General features: G+C 42.9%; 1 protein-coding gene across 1 annotated transcript; it reads left to right on the top strand.

Annotated features, from left to right (window-relative positions):
* Positions 1-3,846: 3,846 nt before the first annotated feature.
* On the top strand, positions 3,847-8,037 carry LOC141048191 (uncharacterized). Its single transcript, XM_073543648.1, is given in 3 exon segments — positions 3,847-5,434; positions 5,480-6,640; positions 7,061-8,037. Coding segments are annotated over 3 exon segments (3,633 nt in total). The 3' UTR covers positions 7,945-8,037.
* The last annotated feature ends 10,969 nt before the right edge of the window (positions 8,038-19,006 follow it).

Consider the following 19,006-nt stretch of genomic DNA (forward strand, 5'->3'; position numbering starts at 1 on the left):
CCTCTTACCCCCTTTCGGGGTATGCATGGTCCCCTCACCCCCAATCCTGGTATTCATGGTCCTCTCACCCCCCAGTCCTGGTATGCATGGTCCCCTCACCCCCCAATCCTGGTATGCATGGTCCTCTTACCCTCATTTTGGGGTAAGCATGGTCCCCTCACCCCCCAGTCCTGGTATGCATGGTCCTCTGACCCCCCAATCCTGGTATGCATGGTTCCCTCACCCCCCTATCCTGGTAGGCATGGTCCCCTCACCCCCCTTTCTTGGCATGCATGGTCCTCTCACACCCCAATCCTGGTATGTATGTTCACCGTCACCCCCCTTTCCTGGTATGTATGGTCCCCTTACCCCCCAATCCTGGTATGCATGGTCCCCTCACCCCCCTTTCCTGGTATGCATGGTCCCCTCACCCCCCTTTCCTGATATGCATGGTTCCCTCACCCCCCATTGCTGATATGCATGGTCCCCTCACACCCCAATCCTGGTATGTATGCTCAGCGTCACCCCCCTTTCCTGGTATGTATGGTCCCCTCACCCCCCTTTGCTGGTATGCATGGTCCTCTCACACCCCAATCCTGGTATGTATGCTCAGCGTCACCCCCCTTTCCTGGTATGTATGGTCCCCTCACCCCCCTTTCCTGGTATGCATGGTCCCCTCGCCCCCTATCCTGGTATGCATGGTCCCCTCGCCCCCCTTTCCTGATATGCATGGTCCCCTCACCCCCCAATCCTGGTATGCATGGTCCTCTTACCCTCATTTTAGGGTAAGCATGGTCCCCTCACCCCCCTTTCCTGATATGCATGGTCCCCTCACCCCCCAATCCTGGTATGCATGGTCCTCTTACCCTCATTTTGGGGTAAGCATGGTCCCCTCACCCCCCAGTCCTGGTATGCATGGTCCTCTGACCCCCCAATCCTGGTATGCATGGTTCCCTCACCCCCCTATCCTAGTAGGCATGGTCCCCTCACCCCCCTTTCTTGGCATGCATGGTCCTCTCACACCCCAATCCTGGTATGTATGCTCACTTCCGCCCCCCTTTCCTGGTATGTATGGTCCCCTTACCCCCCCAATCCTGGTATGCATGGTATCCTCACCCCCTTTCCTGATATGCATGGTCCCCTCACCCCCTTTCCTGATATGCATGGTCCCCTCAACCCCAATCCTGGTATGCATGATCCCCTCACCCCCAATCCTGATATGCATGGTCCCCTCACCCCCAATCCTGGTATGCATGGTCCCCTCACCCCCAATCCTCATATGCATGGTCCCCTCACCCTCCTCTCCGGGTATGCATGGTCCACTCACCCCCCTTTCTTGGTATGCATGGTCCCCTCACCCCCCTTTCGTGGTATGCATGGTCCCCTAACCCCCCTTTCTTGGTTTGCATGATCCCCTCACCCCTCAATCCTGGTATGCATGGTCCCCTCACCCCCCAATCCTGGTATGCATGGTCCCTTCACCCCCTATTCTGGTATGCATGGTCCTCTCACCCCCCCAATCCTGGTGTGCATGGTCCCCTCAGCCCCCTTTCCTGGTATGCATGGTCCCCTCACCCTCCAATCCTGGTATGCATGGTTCCCTCACCCCCCTTTCCTGGTATGCATGCTCCCCTCACCCCCCTTTCCTGGTATGCATGGTCCTCCCTCACCCCCCTTTCTGTGTAGCCACAATCAATCAGCGTCACGGCCCTCTGTCCACGACCAATCAGCAACGCGGCCCTGTTGCCGCGACCAACCATAGCCGCGGCCCTGTACAAAAATAATATTAAAAAATAAAAAAAAAGTTATTCTCACCTTCCAACAGCCTCCTGTCTTCTTTCCACGCGCCCGGCCTCGCGTTCCCAGTAATGCTTTGTGGCTTAGGCCGCTGATGATGTCACCGTTAGAAGGTGAGAATAACTTTTTTTATTTTAATTCTCTTTTTTACAGATTAAGGCCTGCGCCTGCTGCTGGTTGGTTGCTTACCGTTACAAACAGCTGCGCCTGCCGCTGATTGGTTGCGGCCTGGCGGGGGCCTGGCGGCCGCGACCGATCAGCGGGCCGCGATTTGGGTTACAGACAGACACGATAAGGAGTTTATATATCTAATATATAAAGCTCAAAGTGTGTATGTATGTGTGTATGTATGTATGTGTGTGTGTGTGTGTATTTGTGTATGTCCGGGATAGGCATCCGCACCGTCGCAGCTACAGCCACAAAATTTGGCACAGTCACACGTCTGGACCCCGAGAGCGTCCTAAGCTATGTTGTGAGGCGAAATTTTAACCCCGCACGTTCCAATTCACCAAACAATTTTGCCCCTATCTACATACTGGGGGGAAAAGTGTGTGCGCGTCAAGCCCCGCCCCTCATTATGATGTCACAATGCCCCTATTTGCATACTGGGGAAGCAGTGTGTGCGCGTCAAGCCCTGCCCCTCATTATGATGTCACAATGGTTGCCATGGCGACGCTGATGTCATCATAGGTTGCAAGCCCCGCCGCCGCTTATTATGATGTCATAATGGTTGACTATGGAATGGAGGATGTGTGATGAGTATATGGGCACCGGACTATGGGATGGAGGATATGTGATGGGTATATGGGAACGGGACTATGGGATGGAGGATATGTGATGGGTATATGAGCTGTGGGTATAATAGATTATTTTTAAAACAATAATGCCTCATCAGAAAAGGAAGACCATGGCATGAAGGTCAGCTGATGCAAAAAGAAAAGCTGCATTACGGGCCAATGAAAAATGTGAAGACCGAGAAACAAGGCTGACACACATGAGAATAGCAGCTGCTTCCTCAAGAGCCAATGAACTTTCTGAGGAGAGGGAAGCAAGGCTTGCAGACAAGAGAAGAAGAGCTGCTTCCTCAAGAGCCAATGAACTTTCTGAGGAGAGGGAAGCGAGGCTTTCAGATATGAAAACAAGAGCTGCTTCCTCAAGGGCCAGTGAACTTTCTGAGGAGAGGGAAGTGAGGCTTGAAGACAAGAGAACAAGAGCTGCTTCCTCAAGGGCCAGTGAACTTTCTGAGGAGAGGGAAGCGAGGCTTGCAGACAAGAGAAGAAGAGCTGCTTCCTCAAGGGCCAGTGAACTTTCTGAGGAGAGGGAAGCAAGGCTTGCAGACAAAAGAAGAAGAGCTGCTTCCTCAAGGGCCAATGAACTTTCTGAGGAGAGGAAGCGAGGCTTGCAGACATGAAAACAAAAGCTGCTTCCTCAAGGGCCAATGAACTTTCTGAGGAGAGGGAAGCGAGGCTTGCAGACATGAAAACAAGAGCTGCTTCCTCAAGGGCCAATAAACTTTCTGAGGAGAGGGAAGCGAGGCTTGCAGACATGAAAACAAGAGCTGTTTCCTCAAGGGCCAATGAACTTTCTGAGGAGAGGGAAGCGAGGCTTGCAAATATGAAAACAAGAGCTGCTTCCTCAAGGGCCAATGAACTTTCTGAGGAGAGGGAAGCGAGGCTTGCAGACAAGAGAAGAAGAGTTGCTTCCTCAAGGGCCAGTGAACTTTCTGAGGAGAGGGAAGCGAGGCTTGCAGACATGAAAACAAGAGCTGCTTCCTCAAGGGCCAATGAACTTTCTGAGGAGAGGGAAGCGAGGCTTGCAGAAATGAAAACAAGAGCTGCTTCCTCAAGGGCCAATGAACTTTCTGAGGAGTGAGAAGTGAGGTTTGCAGATAAGAGAAGAGCTGTTTCCTTAAGGGCCAATGAGTCATCTCAGCAGAGAGAAGGCCTACTTGCCACTAGGAGAATTGCTATTTCTTCCACCAGGGCACAGGTTAGAGATTTGAAACATGCTGCTTTTTGTTACCAGTCACACATAAACTATCAGGATAATCCTACAGTTCAGATAGGAAAAATGGATGTGGTCTGCATGTACTGCAGTGCCCTGAAATGGAAAGATGAACCGCCAGGTTTATGCTGTGCAAATGGCAAGATAAAACTTCCACCTCTCCTGTCACCACCAGATCCCTTAAAGTCTCTGATGACAGGTACCAGTACCATATCAAAGCATTTCTTGGACAACATCAGGAAGTACAACTCCTGCTTCCAAATGACATCATTTGGTGCAACAAGAGAAATGTTTACAACAGGATTTATGCCGACATTTAAAGTTCAAGGACAGGTTTACCACTCAATTGGCTCACTGCTTCCATTACAAGGAGAAGAACCTCAATTTCTTCAACTCTTCTTCATGGGAAATGCAGAAGCAGAGGCTCAGCGAAGATGCTCTTTAATTCCTAACACTCGCCTTGATATTGTCACTATTTTGCAGCAGTTCCTTCACTCCAACAATCCATATGTTCAACTTTTCAAGACTGCACTTGAATGCATGCCAAATGACGATTACAAGGTTGTCATTCGAGCTGACAAAACACCACAAGGTGAACATCAGCGACGTTTCAATGCTCCCACATTTGATGAGGTTGCCATCTTGATTGTAGGTAATGATTTTCAAAGCCGTGACATTGTGCTTCAGAAAAGGAACAATAGTTTGCAACGAGTAGCAGAAACTCACAGGTCCTATGATGCACTGCAATATCCAATCATCTTTTGGCAGGGACAGGATGGCTATCACTTTGGAATACCTCAGACAGACCCTACAACAGGCAAACCTTCAGGAAAAAAAGTGTCTGCCATGGACTTCTATGCATATAGGATCATGACAAGATTTGCAGAGGAAAATCACATCTTAAAATGCAAACACCTCTTTCACCAATTTATTGTTGACATGTATGCAAAGATTGAGAGTGAACGTCTATTATATATCTGACTAAATCAAAAGAAGCTCAGGGCAGAAGAATATATTCACCTTAGAGATGCTGTTGCAAATTATGTTGATCCAAACGAGTTGGGGAAAATGGTTATTCTTCCATCAACTGTCACTGGAAGCCCACGACACATGCATGAATACACACAGGATGCAATGACTTATGTGAGAAAGTATGGCCGTCCAGATCTTTTCATCACCTTTACTTGCAATCCTGCCTGGGAGGAAATTGGAGGGCACCTGTTCCCGGGCCAAAAAACAGTGAATCGCTATGACCTTATTGTTCGGGTTTTCAAACAGAAACTTTCAAAAATGACTAATCTCATCACAAAATCACATATTTATGGTGAGACGCAGTGCTGGATGTATTCAGTTGAATGGCAAAAAAGAGGCCTTCCTCATGCCCACATCTTGATCTGGCTGAAGCAAAAAATACAGCCTTCCGAAATTGACAATATCATCAGTGCCGAATTGCCAGACCTTCAGACTGACCCATTGCTGTTTGACATTATCACAAAAAACATGATCCATGGTCCCTGTGGGAGTCTCAACAAAAATTCTCCCTGTATGATTGATGGCAGTTGTTCAAAGCATTACCCACGATCCCTGGTCCAAGAAACCCAAACAGGACAAGATGGATATCCAGTCTACCGAAGAAGAAAGCCAGGGGATGGTGGTTTCACAGCAAAGCTCAAAATCCGTGTTGGATCATCACTGCAAGAGATAGAAATTGACAACAGGTGGGTAGTGCCTTATAACCCTTTGCTGTCAAAAATCTTCCAGGCCCACATAAATGTCGAATATTGCCACTCTGTTAAATCAATCAAGTATATCTGTAAATATGTCCACAAAGGAAGTGATCAAGCAGTTTTTGAACTGCAGAAAAATGGACCTATTATTGATGAAGTGGAGGCATTCCAGATGGGCAGGTACATAAGCAGCAATGAAGCTGTTTGGAGAATACTAGGATTCTCCATTCATGAGCGCTACCCACCAGTTGTGCATCTGAGTGTGCACTTGGAAAATGGACAGAGAATTTACTTTAACCCAGCAAACTTACAGCAGCAGCTCCTAACACCACCTAAGACCACCCTCTTGGCATTTTTTGAGCTGTGTCAACAAGACCCTTTTGCAAAAACAATTCTCTACTGCAATTTACCAAAGTACTACACTTGGAATGCCTCCAGAAAAACACTGGAACGGAGGAAACGGGGGCTTGATATTGAAGGCTATCCAGGGGTGAAAGCAACTGATACTCTTGGTCGCGTCTACATTGTTCATCCGTCAAATGCAGAGTGCTTCTACCTGCGCATGTTACTTCATGTTGTCAAAGGCCCTACATCATTTTCTGACCTGAAGACCGTCGGAGGCCATGTGTGTGAAACATTCAGGGAAGCTTGCCAAAGAAAAGGACTTCTGGAAAATGATGGACACTGGGACATGACCCTCAGTGAAGCAGCAGCCACACAAACCCCAAAGCGACTAAGACACCTCTTTCCTATTATTCTAACCACCTGTAGCATTTCAAATCCTCTTGAGATTTGGACAAAGTACAAAAATGATCTCAGTGAGGACATCCTCATGCAGATTAGAAGGGAAAATCCGCAGCAACTCATCAACTTCACTGAGGAAATGTTCAATGAAACTTTAATGCTCCTTGAAGATCAGTGCATAGCAATGTCAGGAAAAGCCTTACAGTTGCTTGGTTTGCCTGCTCCAATAAGAAATCCTGAAGGCATCCAAATGTGTAGGGAGATTTTCATAGAAACAAACTGCAATATTGATGAACTGACAGCATTTGTGTCTCAGAATGAGCCAATATTGGTACCAGATCAAAGGGACGCCTATAACTACATTCTAAGTTTCAGTGAAACCAACAAAGGTGGGATTGTCTTCCTTGATGCTCCAGGTGGAACAGGAAAGACATTTGTAATCAACTTGCTCTTGGCAAAATTTCGACAACAAAAAAAGATTGCACTTGCAGTGGCATCTTCTGGAATTGCAGCTACGCTTATAAAAGGTGGCAGGACAGCACATTCGACATTCAAACTACCACTTAACCTGTCTCATAGTGACAGCCCCGTGTGTAATATTGCCAAGGGATCAGTAGTGGCCAAATTGCTTCAAAAATGCAGTGCCATCATTTGGGATGAATGCACCATGTCACACAAAAGGGCTCTGGAAGCAGTGGACAGACTGTTGCAAGACCTGCGTAGCAACAAATATATCATGTGAGGAGTAGTTGTTTTGGCAGGTGACTTCCGCCAAACACTACCTGTTATTCCAAAATCAACCCCTGCAGACGAACTCAATGCCTGTCTCAAAGCATCGTACCTTTGGAGAAAAGTAAAGAAAATGTCACTGAACACAAACATGAGGGTCTACATGACAGGCGATGTTTCTGCTGGACTGTTTTTGAGCCAGCTGTTGACTATTGGAGATGGCAAGGCACCAGTAAACTCAACCACTGGACAGATCACCTTCCCAAGCAACTTTTGTTGCATTGTGCCTTCCACTGAGGAGTTGAAAGCAAAGGTTTTTCCAAACATTCAACTCCACTTCAAAAATTCTGGCTGGCTGTGTGAAAGGGCGATTCTAGCTCCCAAAAATGACAGTGTCAATAAGATCAATCTTCAAATTCTAAATCTCCTTCCAGGTGTGTGCACAACTTACAAGTCAGTGGATACAGTTATAGACCCTGCTCAAGCATTATTTTATCCAACTGAGTTCCTGAATTCCTTGGAGCCACAAGGACTTCCTCCTCACAACCTCTTTCTAAAACCAGGAGCACCTATTCTGCTATTGAGAAATTTGGATCCACCAAAGCTGTGTAATGGAACAAGACTCTTGATTAAGAACCTGTTTCCACATGTAATTGAGGCAACCATTTTGACAGGATGTGCCACAGGAGAAGATGTTTTCATTCCAACAATTCCTCTCATTCCATCTGATTTGCCTTTTGATTTTAAACGCCTCCAGTTTCCTGTTCGACTGGCATTTGCTATGTCCATCAACAAGGCTCAGGGACAGTCCTTGAAAGTAGTTGGAATCGATTTGCAATCTCCATGCTTTTCTCATGGTCAACTTTATGTGGCCTGTTCAAGAGTTGGAGCAGCCAGAAATCTGTTCGTCTTTGCACCTGAAGGAAAAACTAAGAATGTCGTTTATCAAAAGGCACTCGAATAAATAGTACAAGATTACTTCACATTACTTGGCCAATTTATTTAAATCTGTGTGGAATATCTCTGGTGTTGAAATATATGTTGTGAAATGCTTCTATTGGCTTAGTTTTTGCCTTTTAATAATTACATTTCTATCTGTTTTGTGGTTTTTGTGTGCAGAATACATTTTTGTTAACACATTCTATTTTGCTAACAGCAGTCATTAGTCCTGGAGACGCTGATGTCATCATAGGTTGCAAGCCCCGCCGCTCATTATGATGTCATAATGGTTGACTATGGGATGGAGGATGTGTGATGGGTATATGGGCACGGGACTATGGGATGGAGGATAATTATAATTTTCTATAACTAACCACAGTTAGTTACTATGCCCGGGCAGCGCCGGGCTCTTCAGCTAGTCTAATATATAAAGCTCAAAGTGTGTGTCTGTGTGTGTGTATGTGTGTATATATGTATGTATGTATCTGTGTATGTGTGTATGTCCGGGATAGGCATCCGCACCGTCGCAGCTACAGCCACAAAATTTGGCACAGTCACACGTCTGGACCCCGAAAGCGTCCTAAGCTATGTTGTGAGGCGAAATTTTAACCCCGCGCATTCCAATTCACCAAACAATTTTGCCCCTATCTACATATTGGGGGAAAAAGTGTGTGCGCGCCAAGCCCCACCCCTCATTGTGATGTCACAATGCCCCTATTTGCATACTGGGGAAGCAGTGTGTGCGTATCAAGCCCCGCCCCTCATTATGATGTCACAATGGTTGCCATGGCGACGCTGATGTCATCAAAGGTTGCAAGCCCTGCGCTGCTCATTATGATGTCATAATGGTTGACTGTCGGATGGAGGATGTGTGATGGGTATATGGGCACCGGACTATGGGATTGAGGATATGTATCATGGGTATATGGGAACGGGGCTATGGGATGGAGGATGTGTGATAGGTATATGGGCACTGGACTATGGGATGGAGGATATGTATGACGGGTATATTGGCACGGGACTATGGGATGGCGGATATGTATATGGCATGGGACTATGGGATGGAGGATGTGTGATGGATATATGGGCACTGGACTATAGGATGGAGGATATGTATGACGGGTATATGGGCACGGGACTATGAGATGGCGGATATGTATGATGGGTATATGGGCACGGGACTATGGGATGGAGGATATGTATGGTGGGTATATGGGCATGGGACTATGAGATGAAGGATGTGTGATGGGTATATGGGCACAGGACTATGGGATGGCGGATATGTATATGGGCACGGGACTATGGGATGGAGGATATGTATGGTGGGTATATGGGCATGGGACTATGAGATGAAGGATGTGTGATGGGTATATGGGCACAGGACTATGGGATGGCGGATATGTATATGGGCACGGGACTATGGGATGGAGGATGTGTGATGGGTATATGGGCATGGGACTATGGGATGGAGGATGTGTGATGGGTATATGGGCACTCGACTATGGGATGGAGGATATATATGATGGGTATATGGGCATGGGCCTATGGGATGGAGGATGTGTGATGGGTATATGGGCACGGGACTAAGGGATGGAGGATAATTATAATTAGTTATAACTAACCACAGTTAGTTACTATGCCCGGGCAGCGCCGGGCTCTTTAGCTAGTATAGATATATAGTGTGAAAGTTAAGGTTGGGGCTTTGGACATTCTACGTAAGGGAATTGACATGTAATTCATATTTCTAAACCTGCCCTATGCAAATTTCTGTTTCAGAGTTTAATTTTAGGGGTGACATTCTTAATATATCCTCACTAAATTCTTCAACAAAATTCACACATAGCACAAACAAATGGTTTTTCATTGACTTAGTATTGAGCTGTGTGACCTCTGTCTGTAACTTTGCAGAGTCAATTAGATACTATGTATTAGATATTTCTTTGTAGAGAAGAATATCATTGCTAATTCAAGATATGAGAGATTATGCCAAATATAAATTACTCTAATCCTCTTTATGAAATTGTAGGCACACAAAGGTACATCAGAGGCCATATACATTTGGAAAGGCGCTCTATTACATCCCCATACACAGGGGATAATTCATACATTTGTGTTCATAAAGAAACGATAACCACTGCAATTAGGATTCATAGTTTTTATATTGGATATATTAACCCTTTAACCCAGGAGGTATTTTCATTTTTGCGTTTCCATTTTTTGCTCCCCTTCTTCCCAGAGCCATAACTTTTTTATTTTTTAGGTCAATATGGCCGTGTGATGCCTTGTTTTTTGCGGGATGAGTTGTACTTTTGAAGGACACCATTGCTTTTATGATGTGATGTACTGAAAAACAGAAAACAATACCAAGTGAGGTGAAATCGCAAAAAAAAAGTACAATCCCACATATGTTTTTGTTTGGCTTTTTTACTAGGTTCACTAAATGCTAAAAGTGACCTGCCATTATGATTTTCCAGGTCATTACAAATTCATAAACACCAAACTTGTCAAGGTTCTTTTTTTGTCTAAGGGTTAAAAAAAAATTCCAAACTTTGCGCCATATTCTTATACCCATGTGATCTCGGGTTGGGTCAGGGCTTAACTTTTGTCCACTGAGCTGATGTTTGTAATGATATTATTTTAGTGCAGATACAATCTTTTGCTCACCCGTTGTTGCATTTTAATGCAATGTTGCGGTGACCAAAAAAATGTAATTCTGGTGTTTTTACATTTTTTCTCGATACGCCGTTTAGCAATCAGGTTAATCCTTTTTTTAATTGATAGACCGGGCGCATCAGAAAGCGGCGATACCAAATATACCAATAACTTTTGGCATGCTTCAGTAGTCTCCATAGGAGACTAGAAGCTGCTATTACTTGATCGGATCAGTTACATACAGTTGATGATCAGTTCACCTATATGTTGCTGAATTGCTCACTTGCTATGAGCGCCAACCACTGGGCGGCACTCACAGCAAGCCAGCAGTGACAACCATAGAGGTCCCCAAGAGACCTCTGGCTGTCATGCTAACCCACCAGTGACCCATGATCACGTGACAGGGGTCACCGATGGGCGGATTTCGGGCAATATTGCCAGAAGCGCATGTTAAGTGCAGCTGTCATCGTTTGACAGTGGCATTTAACGGGTTAATAGCTTCGAGTGGATCACAATTCCACCCGGGGCTGTTACGGGCACTTGTCGGCTGTTCAAAACAGCTGCCATGTGCCGAGAGAGATGTGGGCTTACTGCCGAAGCCCACATCAAAGGGAGGGTGTATGACATCTCGTGTACTATTACGCCCGATGCCGGAAAGGAGATAATGTTTGGTTTTGTCTTTTTTTTACTTTTTTTTAAACATGTAGTGGAAATATCAATATCATTTACCACTATTTCCTACAATACTCGAAAATCCAAAAGCTAAGTGTGAAGCTGAAACATAACACAACTTTGGTATAGTAATGTACATTCTGCTGGAGGTGAGTGACCAAATGAAACACATAGAAACAAACAAAATAAAATCTGTCCCAGAGGGTGTATGGAAAAGAAAAGTGTTTTCTTATACTGTGCCTAGACTTCTGATGATCTTCTTGTCTTTAAATTGCTAAAAGATTACTATGAATTAAAAATAAGCAAACACTTAAAACATCCACAGCGGTTGCAAAATCTTTGCTTGGCAAAATCAAAACATTAAATAGTGAAAACATTGAAATGAAAAAATGTATAGCTAGAGGTGAAATATGTAATGGGAACCATGATAACATAATAAGCAGCATAAATAATACAATAGGATTGAAAGGTAAAGTTTTGTATTTGTTGTTTCCTGTTATGTAAAACTATAGAAAACCACAAATCACACTGAATATATAAGATACTCTAAAGGCAAATGCATTAACTGATTATGGAGTCCAACATCAAATACATATCTATGCTTAGTCTATTTTTTTCATTGCAATATGCCTTTTCAACCATAGCAAAATTGTATGCCAAAGCCACTTTGAAGGAAATCTGTCCACAGGTTTTTGCTATATAATCTGAACACATTAAAAGATAGGGGCTGGATCACAGATTTCAGTGATGTGTCATTTATAAGACTGTGTGAAGTCGTTTACTTACAATGAAAGTTTTATCACAAACCACGCTCCTTACTCTGATAAGTAGCTTACTGTAAGTCCGGGATCACACACAGCGAGATACGGCCAAGTCTCGCAGGTTAAATTAAAGCTCTGGTGCCGGCACTCTGGAGCCGAGCGTGCAGCTGCACAGCAATACATGGAGCTGCACGCTCCGCTCCGGAGTGCCGGTGCTAGAGCTTGGTTTTAACCTGCGAGACTCGGCCGTATCTCGCTGTGTGTGATCCCGGCCTTAGTATAAAATGTAGAAGGAAAACTGTGGTGTGGGTGGGGTCGCCTTTCAGAGCTCTGCGTCATGCTACATCTAAGAACTCTGATATTGTCTCAATTGCTGCACCCAGTAAACTAAGTGTTACGTCATTGGAATCAGGATCTCTTTTTCTACATTAAGCTGCTCTTAATGGGCACTAACCACCATATCATATGTCAGTAGTAATATAAAAATCTGTATTCACTAAACAAAGATTTTATCCACGAAAAAAATAAAACGTCAATTACTCTTCAAGTCTCCTATGCTTTTATCTCCTGCAGTAATTCCAGAGATACTAGGCAAGGTATAAACAATTTGCCTGGCTTTCTGGAAAGGATAAGGGTATGTGCACACACTGCGGATTGTGCTGCGGATCCGCAGCGGATTTGGCCCTGCCGATCCGCAGCAGTTTCTGCTGTGGTGTACAGTACTATTATAATCAATGAAAAACAAAAACCGCTGTGCACATGCTGCAGATTTTTCTGTGCGGATTTGCTGCGGTTTCAAAACCGCAGCATGTCAATTAGTTGAGCGAAATCACACCTTCTCCAATGTTGAGGTGTGAAACCGCAGGGCTAAACCGCAGGCTAATTTACAGATAAACCGCAGGTCTTTTGACCTGCGGATTTTGCCAAATCCGCGCGGAAAAATCCGCAGACCAATCCGCAACGTGTGCACATAGCCTTACTGCTAGCACTTTAGTCTACTCATGGCTAATCAGAAGAACCAGTCTACAAGGCAATAGCAGATTTGATGGCTAAACAAGGCTCCTTGCGGCTCATTAAAATTTTCTATTTTATCCTTATATTCTAGAAATACAAATACTTCCATGGTGTTCTATGAACTGTTAATTTTGAACTCTGACCCGGCTTTCTATTCTCTCTAAATTTCCTCACTTATTTGACTGTTGGATTGAAATAAGTGTATCTATCAGGGGACTCTGGGGAGGATTGAGTTCAATTTGATTTTCCTGAAATTCACATTTTTACAAAACGTTCATACAATATGAGTCTATTTTTGTCTGGATGCTAAATAAAGAACATACTGCTTCTTCATTTTTGAGTGCCAAGAAGCTGTTATATAAGCAGTCAATGAATTTGGTAACCTATGAGATATAATAGGCATAAAGTATCTATTGGAGAGCATAGACTGGTGTTACATATTTTAACCAGAGGAACTAAATAGAAAGGATACTTTTGGAGGGAGTGTACTTAGTTCTGGTATACAAAACACTCCGTTGTTAACAAGCAATCCAACATAAAAGCGCAATGTGCAATAGACTCATACTAAATGCACTTTATATTGGTGTGGGGATCTACATCAAATCCTCTAAAAAAAAGTATACAGTGTACAAGCATGGTGAATAATGTGAAATATTATAATTGCAAGTAACTAAATGTTACATTTTCACCTCTTTCTGAAATCTGAAGTAATAATCCATCCATGTGCCTTGAGCCTATTTGACCAGGGATGGATTATTGCATCTTTTCGATCGCCCATGTGGAGACACCTCGGCGTGACGCAGAGTACCAATCGTTGGCATGGTGACCCAATGTAATCATGACGACATCCGGGTCACCAGAGCTAGGAAACTTGCTTATCATGTGCAGTGCATGACCAGCAACTTTCTTTGTCAGTGCAGAGCTGACAGTTTATACAGCATGGGGATGCTGCTGCATCCCCATGCTGTGCAAGCAATCAGCCTGCAAAAAATTATAATCCCTTAGTAAAAAAGTAATAAAAAGGAAAACACATTTTTATATAGTTGTAAAAATATTTTTTTTAAATCAGAAATAATAAAAAAATCTAAAGATATTGTATCTATAAATAAATATTTGTAAAAAAACAATAAAAGCACACATCGCGTGTCAGCAACGCTCGACCTATAAAACTGTCCACTAGTTAACCCCTTTAGTGAACACCATAAAAATAAATAAAAACAAGGCAAAAAACAATGCTTCATCATCATCATACCACCAAACAAAAAGTGCAATAAAATGCGATAAAAATGATGGATATAAATAAACATGGTACCACTGAAAGCGTAGTCTTGTCCCCCAAAAAAGAAGCAATGATACAGCTCCATCAGTGGAAAAATAAAATAGTTATAGCTCTCAGAAAAAAGTGATGCAAAAATAATTATTTTTCTATAAAACAGTTTTTATTGTGCAAAAGCACCAAAACATAAAAATAAAATCAAAGAGGTATCGCTGTAATTGCACTGACTCAAATAATACAACTGTCATATCAATTTTACCACACATGGAACTGCATAAACCTTCCCCTCAAAAAAATTTTTTTTGAATTGCTGGTTTTTGTTCATTTTGCCTCCCAAAAATCAGAATAGAAAGCGATAAAAAAGTCATGTGCCCGACAAAGGTACCAATAAAAATGTCAACTCATCCAGCAAAAAACAAGCCCGCACTTGATTCTGTGAGCCAAAATAATGAAAAATTATAGCTCTCAAAGTGCTGTGATGCAGAAACTATTGTTTGCAATAAAAAGCGACTTTTAATGTGTGACAACAGCCAAACATAAAAACCCAATATAAATCTGGTATCGCAGTAATCGCATAGACTCAATGAATAAAGTTGCCTAATCACTTATACTGCACCAGGAATGGCGTAAAAAATAAATAAAACGAATTCTTGATTTTTTTCATTCTGCCTCCCAAAGGTATGTAAGGCTCGGCGCACATTTATCCTATGCTCTGCACTGAGCACTAGCATCGGGGTTTCTTTGTAAATCTCTGAAATATGTGATTCAGACGGAACCTCTGGAGGAAGATTCCATATAATGAGGAAGATTGAGGCACTGTGGATGCCATCTGACCTGTGATCCGGCAGTGTACATCTTTTTAGAATGTCATAAAAGTGCTGTTGGTCACAGTTTTGTGCACTTCTGAAAAGGACACCACTGAACAGAGGCCAGATGGAGTCCAGAGTAACTCTGCTGCCTCATTAGAGTGAATAGATTCCTCAGGGGTTTCATCTGAATCATGTCACTCAGAGATTTAGATGGAAACCCCAAAGTAAGTGGTCAGCATAAAACGCTGGATAAATGTGATCCCAAACATTATGTAAAATGTTCCCAATAAAAACTTAAAGTCAGTCCACAAAAAAGCAAGCAATCACTCAGGTCTGTCATCCGTTAACGAAAATATAGAGGGCTTCCAATTTACTAGTAGCACAAAGGCTCTGCAAAAGCAAAATATTTCCTCTCCCGCCAAAAGAAATTAAGCAAATTCTCCACTCTGAAATACAAATGTCCCATTTCTTCTGAGCCCCATAGTCCCCTAAACTTGTATTGCATCTACATTTGGCATTTCTGAAATGATGAGAGCCAACTTAATTTACAGGTGCATGCGTCCAGAAGCATGGGCTTGGCATAATGTGCTGGTCACTACAACGTACTGGTCATTACAATGGCAGTTTGCAATTTTCACTCAGCAACATTCATTGCTGATTATTTTTGGAAAATACCCATAGAGTCAAAATCATAACTACACCTGTAGATAAATTCCCCAAAGGGTAAAATTTCCAAAATGGGGTCAATTGAGAGGAAATTCTGCTCTTCTAGCATCTAGGAGCTCTGCATATAGAGTCCGTAAACTGTTCTAAGAAAATCTGCAGTCCAGGAGGAAATAGTGCTCTGTTTCTCCCTAGTCTCTTTGTATGGCTAAGAGGTACTGTGCAGCCACATATGGGGTATTGCCACATTCGGTACAAATTGTGGGACAAATATTGGTGACATTTTTACACACTTCTTGTGTAAAAATGTAAAATCTGGGGCTAAAACAAAATTTTGTTGGTAAAAATGTAGTTACTTTTTCTTCGCTATCCAATGTTATAAGATTCTGTGACACACCCATAGTGTGAATATGATCACTGCACCCCTAGATGAATTCATTGAGAGATGTAGTTTTTAAAATGAGGTCAGTTATGGGGGATCTGCTGTTCTGACATCTCATGGGCTCTCCCAGTTTGGTCATGGTACCTACAAACCAAAACAGAAAAATCTGCAGCTCCTTGATTTCTGAGTTTTGCACGGTGCCTGAAAAATATTTCCTGATTACATGTAGGGATTTTGGTGCACTTAGGAAAAAATGGACCTCAGTTTGTTGTAAAAAAAGACTTCCTATTAGCCCTTAGAAAAATTAAAAACTTGGGGCTAAAACAACATTTTAGTTGTAAAAATGTAATTTATTCTTTTTTCACTGCTCAGTGATATAAAATTCTGTGAGGCACATGTGGTGTCAATATGATCAATGTACCACTATATGAAGTCATTGAAGAGTGTTGTTGTTTGTAAAATGAGTTCACATATAGGGGGTTTCTGTTTTTCTGGCACCTCAGGGGCTCTGTCAATGTGACATGGCACCTTCAAACCATTTCAACAAAATCTGAACTTCAATATAATACCTCTTCCCTTCTGAGCTTTGCACTGTGCCTCAAAAGCAGTATTCCCCCACATATGAAGTATCAACATACTCAGGAGAAATTGCACAACACAATTAATAGTGGGATTTTTCCTGTTACCCTTATGAAAATGCAAAATTTGGGGCCAAAATAACATTTTGAGGGGAAACCTTGATTTTTTTATTTTCACAGCTCAACATTATAAACTTCTATGAAGCACCTGGGGGTTCAAGGTGCTCATCAAGCATCTAAATACATTCCTTGAGGGGGTCTAGCTTACATAATCGGGTCACTTGTGGGAGGATTCCACTGTTTAGGCACACTAAGGGTTCTCCAAATGTCCGCTAATTATTCCAGGAAATTATGCATTCAAAAGGTCAAATGGCATTCTTTCCCTTCTGAGTTCTGCTGTGCACCCAGTGATTTTCTCCCTCATATGGAGTATTGGCATGCTCAGGAAAAATTCCACAGCAAATTTTTGGGTCCATTTTTTCCTCCTACCCTTGTCAAAATAAAAAAAATGGATCTGAAGTAAACTTTTTGTTTAAGTTGGGAATTTGCAAAATTTTTAAAATTGTCGCCAAATTTCCATTTTTTCACAAATAAACTCAAGACATATCAAATAAATGTTACCACTATCATGAAGTACAATATGTCACTAAAAAATTATCTCAGAATTACCGGGATCCGTTGAAGCTAGAGATGAGCGACTTTACCTTTTTTAGGGTCAAGTCGGGTTTCATAAAACCCGACTTTCTCAAAAGTCGAGTCGATCGAAATCGGCTGACTATACTGAAAAGTCAGGGGTCTGACTGTAACATGAAACCCAATGCAAGTCAATGGGGAAGCAAAGTCGGCATGAAGTGGAGGACAGTAAACACACCTACAGTGCCCATTTCAATGCCAACAACATCAATTCTTATTACTTAAGCTTGTCAACCTTAATTTATTTTATAATAATAGTTACGCATTGAAAATTGGTGGTTATTTCGCTAAAGTTGTGGGGGGAAGGGCTGGCTCCAGGTTTTCTTGTGCCCCGGGCGAAAGTGTGTCAGTGGGCCCCTTTAATACATACCACAATTCATGATGCTCCCATACGGCACAGAAATATAGGCAGAGTACAATGATAAATACTTCACTTCTTACATGACATGACTGATATGTATTTTAAATTCTACAATAGCTCAAAAAAGGGACAGTATATAACTCCATAGAGTATTATGGCCACCACATGGTGCACCATACAGAATAATGAGCCCCCTATATTTCTCCATACAGAATAATTGGTCCCATATAATGTTCCATACAGTACATAATGCTACAGTATATGAAGGTCTCCATGGGTGATGCTCCAGTGTGTTATGGGCCCAAATATTGCTCCATATATAATGTACCCCATTTAGATGGAACCCAGGCATGGTATGTGAAAAGAGCTCCATGGAGTAATCTGAAGTGTGGGCTGCCGCATCCTTCACTTTTGGTATGGGTGAAGGACCCAAGGAAAGGGGTTGCTCCTGACCAGACCCTGCACTGACGACTCAGTGCTTGTATTTTTTGAAACTTCTGAAGAGGAGGCGATAGAGCAGGAGGCTGTTTCAACAATATAAGGCAAATCCAGTTCCTGATGCTCTGGCTTTAAAAGCCATTTACCTACTCCCAGAAAAGGGAGCCTTCCGGAGCCAGATCATGATGCAGGTTCAGCACCTCCTGCCTTAGCTGCTATTGTGCTTTGGGCACTACCAGCAGATGCACCACCACCACCATCAGTACCAGCTTGCCCCCTCGCCCATGTCCATGGCCTCTTCCACCATACTTACTAATTTTTGTGAAAATTTACCCAAAATCTCAGCAGATATATGGTACTGTGTCAGAAGCGTACAGCTCTATACAGTCTAGGGATAATTGTAAATCTCCGTATATATTTCATGAGTCATACACAGATACTCACAGGCTCAGTATGGATTGCACACTAATATAAAAAGTTCAAAAAGGGTACAGTATCACCAGATACAAGGTATATATAGTACAGTTTAAACATTCTGAATCTCTGTATATATTTCAGGAGGCAGACACAAACGCTCTCAGGCCCAGAATGGTTTAGACAAGAATATAAAAAGCAGTAAATGGGTAATGTATCACAAGTGTTCAGCTGTATACAGTGTTGGTGTAATCTTAAATCTCCAACTATATTTCCGGAGTAACAGACAGACGTTCACAGGCTTATTAGGGATTACACCAGAATCAAAATAGCAAAAAAGGGTACTGTATCAGAAGCGTAGAGCTGTATACAGC

Source organism: Dendrobates tinctorius, unplaced genomic scaffold (assembly GCF_039654945.1).
Source record: "Dendrobates tinctorius isolate UK_male_01 unplaced genomic scaffold, ASM3965494v1 ptg000133l, whole genome shotgun sequence".
NCBI lineage: Eukaryota > Metazoa > Chordata > Amphibia > Anura > Dendrobatidae > Dendrobates > Dendrobates tinctorius.